The 6,000-nt window shown below is 34.7% G+C and overlaps 1 protein-coding gene across 4 annotated transcripts in view; it reads right to left on the bottom strand.

Annotated features, from left to right (window-relative positions):
• Nucleotides 1–411: 411 nt before the first annotated feature.
• The window catches only part of AGPAT3 (1-acylglycerol-3-phosphate O-acyltransferase 3), a 110,613-nt gene continuing 105,024 nt past the window's right edge, over nt 412–6,000 (bottom strand). For all 4 annotated transcript variants that reach the window (XM_081951342.1, XM_081951344.1, XM_081951343.1 and 1 more), the window contains exon 9: nt 412–3,257. In XM_081951342.1, the coding sequence (XP_081807468.1) occupies nt 3,169–3,257 (89 nt within the window). In that variant the 3' untranslated portion in view covers nt 412–3,168. The remainder of the gene's footprint in view (nt 3,258–6,000) is intronic.

Raw genomic sequence — 6,000 nt, 5'->3', positions numbered from 1 at the left:
CTTGCATTTTAGTTTGGGCACTCGGTGCCGAAAAGGTTTCCCATCGCTGGTATAGGCATACAATGTATAGACAGTGGATAAAGTGAGCTGGGTTTCTTGATGAACAAGCTACCGGGACGTTACCAAGCGTAACTCAATAAATCCACTAACTAAACATCCAACCAAACAGCCAACTGGGTCATAGGAAGAAAAAAAAAGAAAATCCTCACATTCATGCTTAAGTACTTCCATTTACCTCAAGTAGCTCTTTGAATCCTCATTATTATTATTTTTATATCTACCACTTAATCCAATATATCCAAACCCCAAGCAGAACATTGAAAATGAAAAGGAAGAAGCCAGAAAGATTGCCATCTTTAAATGATGGTCAAAATGTAATAATCAAGACCAGGAAGAAAAAAGAAAAGAAAATTATGATATATTTTGTTTATTATTGCTCTCAAAGGGCTTGATAGTCAAATATACAGGCTATGTTCTATTAAACAAGAACAAAATAGTGGAAAGTATAAAATCTATTCTTGCTGTTCCAATCCAAAGAAACTGATATTCTTTATGCCATACACTGCTATTTTAAGAAATATTCTTTCACATACACTCTGCTTATTTGTTATTTTGTTTGAAAGATAAACCCAAAAGATGAGCGATCATTGTGCAGTGTTGTACACGTTAGTTGTCAAAGTAGAGGTGTTTTTCAAGACATCAAACAAAATTTACTATGGTTTTAAAACAAAGTGTGATCAGTATGTTAGGATATGAAAATAAAACACAAGTGTGACATATGTTAGTCCTCCCCATAATAGGCATGCACTACTACCTTCCATTACCTGCCCTAAGCAGAAAGTGGACTCCTGCTTATTCTTCCTAGCAGCAATATTCTCAATGACCCTCCCTCTGATCCCACCCTGTCCCATTTATTTCTGTCAAAGTATCTGGTTTTTAATCTATCAGCACAGAATTCTTTATAATCGCAACACAAAACATGAGGCCTTTCTACTTGCCTTTTGTTAAAGTGTTTTCAACAGCTTTGCCAGAAAGCAATTCTATACCATCTGCCAAAGGGTAAAAAAAACTTCCAACAAGCAAAATTTATTTATCAAGCTTAAAAAAAAATTGTTTGCCTGGTCAGAAAACAGAATAATTCTTAATGTTTTGAAAACAAACACAAACAGAACTATTTATTGAGTGAATAAATCCATCATGTATGGATTCTGCCCCTTCCCCCCAAATCACCTTATTCAGCTTACAATGAAATGAATCAAAGTTTTCAGTCCTCAAGAGACAAGGTGAATATGATTCTTTGTAGGAAATATTACTGTTTATTCTGTTTATTCTGGGTCTGGTAGTGCAAAGGGGAACGATGCAGCAAAAAGTAGTACTCTAAAGATGCATGTATTCATGCAGAGAATGAATGATTGTGCATCAAACTTTGCTGTAGTAGTTCCCACCGCTAGAGATGAGTTACAAAGCTGCAAAATCAAAACACTATGAAAACACTTAAAATGAGCTCCAAAAGACAGAGAACCTTAAGTGTGTTGTTAGTGTTTGAAGGTAAAATATGACATTTACCTTTGGTGGTAAAAAGAATAATTATTTAGTAGAATTATTCAAATAATATAAATCAGATAAGGGTCTAAGTTTATGAAGAATTTTAGTTATAAAGCTGAGTCAGATTCTGTATATATGTACCGATAGATGGATGGAGCTGATGTCAAATTTCTTTCCAACACTGAAAAAAGGAAACAACCATGGCCACATGCTAATAAATGAATACTTCCTTTCTAAGTATTTGCAAACATCAGTCAGCACAGCTATAGATTAAAGATATCCGCTGGCAGATTCTATGAGGTTTCTTCCTGGTGGTAAACTATTTACATACAAGATCCATTAAAGAGCTGCCGTATAAGTCTAAATTTGGCTGGCATGCAGTCCACTTCAGCCTCATAGCTTTCTAAATGGAGGCACCGCCCATGCACTGGAATTGGATATGGATGCCACATAAAGCTATTTAGCTCCTCTAAGTATATTTCCAAGCCAGAGAGAGTAAAAAAAACATTATTGTAACATTAGCATGGCAGAAAATTTGTAAAAAAAGGTATAACCTTACCCCAACCTCCAATGTTTAGGTATTAAAGCAACTGTTGGTTTACATGGCAACATATATGGATAACCAGCCAACTTAGATCCTGCCCCATCAACATGTTTACTTGGAAAACATCTCTTCTGATTGCAGCTTAAAATATTTTCAAGTAAGCATATATCAGGTTTGAGTGCTAAAGGTACCGTCTTGTCCCCTAGTTCTCAATGCAAGATCTTTCCATACTGCCTTGCTGGTTTTTTCATGTGTTTCATAACACACCATGCAGAAGAGTTTTAGCAGAAGAGACTTTTTGAAGAAACTCTCAAGACCCAGAGACTGACCACTCTGAGATATGCAGATGTAGATTACTGGCTCATCATGTCACTTATTTTTTTCAAAGAAAGGACAAAGCAAAGCAATATCTATATAAGCAATTGAGCCAAACATGTTTCAGTTTTAATTAGGACAACATTGAGTAGAAAGATGTGCAAAAATGAAAGAGAATAGAATTGCATTAAGTTTTAGGAAGTTTTGGTTGAAAATATGCATTTATCTGTTGGATGATGCTATTATCAAAATACCACTGTTTCTGTGGAAGGTAATCATTATTAAAATAAAAATACCTTTAAAATAAAATGCTTGGAGAATGATGCAGCTTTTTTTGTCAAGTGAAATCTTCCACAAGAAACATTTGTAAATAAACTAGACATTATATTTTTCGGTAGCAAGAAGAAACATTCCATAATTTCTCTTGCAATGCAAATGTGACACTCTTGAAAGATAAAATTATCTGAAGATGTTTGTATTTCTCTCTCTTAATTCATCTTCCTATCTGCCACAAATCAAAAACAAACAAAAGAACCTATGAGGTTAGCCCAAATTTCTCTCAAAACTACAATTACAAGGATCCTTGGTCAGGTAAGTAGTCAACTTTTTCCACGTCTCTTGAATCTTCCAAATTCTTCAGTCTTGGCTCAAGTATTGTTAGTTAGCAGTTAATAAGAAAAGAAGGTAAGTTTTCTAAGTGTCTTTCTTTCCAATGAAGTTAATTTGATACCACTGTCTTTTATAGTCAAAATGCATTTGTAAAATTATTTCTTTTTCTTGAATTCTTGGTTGCCATAGCTGGAGCCCTTTTCTATTTCCGTTACTCCTATCAGTCTGCGGCCGCCAAAGGATACTTTATATAGGAGGGAAAAAAGATTGCATTATTCCAGGAGTAATTTCAACATTTGGTAGCAAAATTTAGGTACACATACAGATTCAAACACAATCCAAATACTCCAGATTGGATCTTCTCTATGAATTGTTTTAAAGTAACTCTTACATCAAGATAACATCTGTAATTTTTTATATACATACACATTATTTAGCCATACATTCAACTTTTTGTAAAATGTATGGGGTTTCTATTAGGTATTAGGAAAAGGAAAAGCAATTCTACTGCCACTTTTTATCTGAGAACAATTCTTCAAAGGAAGAAAAATGGTCAATAAATCCCAAACTTCTACAATGGTTGAGATAGACCCTTGCTCAAAATTTGAGTCAGAATCATTCCTATTAACTAAGGGGCCTCTTCCCAGATTCACCAGTACAGCTAAGCCCCCATAAAAGAGTGTCCAATGTTAAGCTGAATATCAAAAGGTAGAGAGGTATTGCATTGCTCGCTTGCAAGGAAGAACATCTTTGAAATTCTTAACATGCAAGAATGACTTGCAGTCAGATCAGCTTGTTGAGTGTCAGCTGCACTAAGGCAGGATAATTCAATAGGCTAAATGGTTTTGCAATTAGATCAGGCTTAAATGAGTATTCGTTAAGTGTCAAACTTTGACTCAGCCACAGATCTCAGCCATTTGGTTCTAAATTTAGATTTAGTCTTGGCTCCTAGGAAATATTCAGCTGGTTTTAACTGTTTATTTCAGGAAAAAAATGAAACCTCAAGCACAATCATGCAAAGATGTTAAGAGATTTTATGTATCTATATTCCAGACTTTAAATTTTAGATTTCTTCCTCCCTCTTTTGGCATTGCCAAATACTTGGTGGTTCACTTGAGAGTCAGAACTTTCTCAATGTAATACAAAACTGATAAAAGGCTTATAACCTTTTATCTTGCACCGTATTTTCTGTGACTTCACAGAATGATAGAATACAGGTAGTCCTCAATTTACCACTATTTGTTTAGCAATAGTTCAAAGTTATAATGGTCTTGAAAGAAGTGACTTACAAGCCATCCTCAAAGTTATGATTGTGACACCACCCTTATGATTGTATGATTGCAATTTGGGGGTTTGGCAACCCGCTTGCATTTACAACGGTTGCAGTATCTGACAGTCACCCGTTAATGATTTGCAGCCTTTCCAACTGGCTCCCAACAAGCAAAGTCAACTGGGAATGCCAGATTCCCTTAATGACTGCAATAAAAATGGTACTAAAATCAAGTTGGATGATGACCCACTTTACAATTGTACCTACTTATGACTGAAATTGCAGCCCCAATTATAGCTATAAGTCAAGGACTATCTATATGTACGATGTTATATTTGAATTAAGATACATGCAAAGTAGAGACTCAACAGGACCAAGCAACTGAAACTGGGAAAAAGGAAATTATCATCTTTGATATATATCTTATACATAGGTTACAGATGCTACGTTTGCATCTTTTAGTATCATTAACAGAAACAAATCTCCTGGATTTTTCCTTTCTCTTGCTAAATTGATTTCATCTGTCGAATTCTATAATTAGCACATTTTTGCTTTCCTTTTATTTTTTTTCAGTGGAAACTTGCACTAATATGAATTTGTAATAGTTCTAGGGCAGCCAGCCAGAGAATAAAAGTAAAACAGACAAAATAGTTACAAACGCTATTTCAGTTGTAATGAATGGGTTATAAAAAATTCTAAATGCTAGTAATGCAATATACAAAATACTGCATACTACTACAAAAATATTCTGCATAAATACTACAGTGAATTTCATCTCTTAAAATTCTGAGAGGAAGGGACTCACACAAAATTTGAATGATTGCTCTGAAATTAGCCTAAAAGATTAGAAAATCTATCACAAATGATTAGCTAATTTTTTTGTTAAAGTGCCAGTTCAAAACAGAAATAATCTTAACAGGTACTATTTATTTGAACTGATCTTAAAGCTGTGTTCCTCTGTGATCTAAAACAGAGATTGTTCAATGTGTAGGGTCTATTTAAAAAACAAAGTAAGTCCTGAAACCCCCGCCCCCCCAACATCGTTTGGACAAAAAAGCATTCTTTTGAAACTAAATCTCAAAAACATGGATGATTCGCTTGCAACAAAAGCAAAAGAATCTCATAATCATCTGAAAAACGAACACTACCCCCCCCCCCCGACATGAGAACAACCACCGATCTCCGCTCCTTCCGCAAGAAACTTAAGACCCACCTGTTCCACTTAGCTGGCCTGGCCTAACCGTAGCTTTAATCTTCAATCTTTCTGGCCTGTATTTTAAATTTTTTGGGGTAGGCTTCTTAGGCTGCTTTTTAATTTTTATTATTATTGTACAGCTTTATATTTAATCTGTTTTTAGGGGTATTTAAGATTTTCTATTTTGTATATGGTCTTTTAACTGCTGTCTGTACACCGCCCCAAGTCCCTTCGGGGAGAGGGGGCGGTCTATAAATTCAATAAAATAAAATAAATAAATAATAAATAAATAATACTTGTATTATGGCTTAAATATTAATGGGATTCCATGGAATCCACTCTTGATTAATCCAGGGTTTCTTCTTTACAACAGCATAACCCGGTCCATCCATTTATTATTTACATACTAGTAAAAATTAGGAAAGAATAGGCTTTTCAGATCTACTGCAAACCATCCAGAAAACTGAAATTCGGTTCCAACATATTTTTTACCCATCCTTGCAGAAGAGAACAAATACCTAT

The sequence above is a fragment of the Natrix helvetica genome, assembly GCF_964273705.1.
Source record: "Natrix helvetica genome assembly, chromosome: 4".
In the NCBI taxonomy this organism is placed as follows: Eukaryota; Metazoa; Chordata; class Lepidosauria; order Squamata; family Natricidae; genus Natrix; species Natrix helvetica.
Note: the sequence above shows the minus strand (reverse complement) of the source record. Positions and strands in the feature narration are given on the sequence as shown.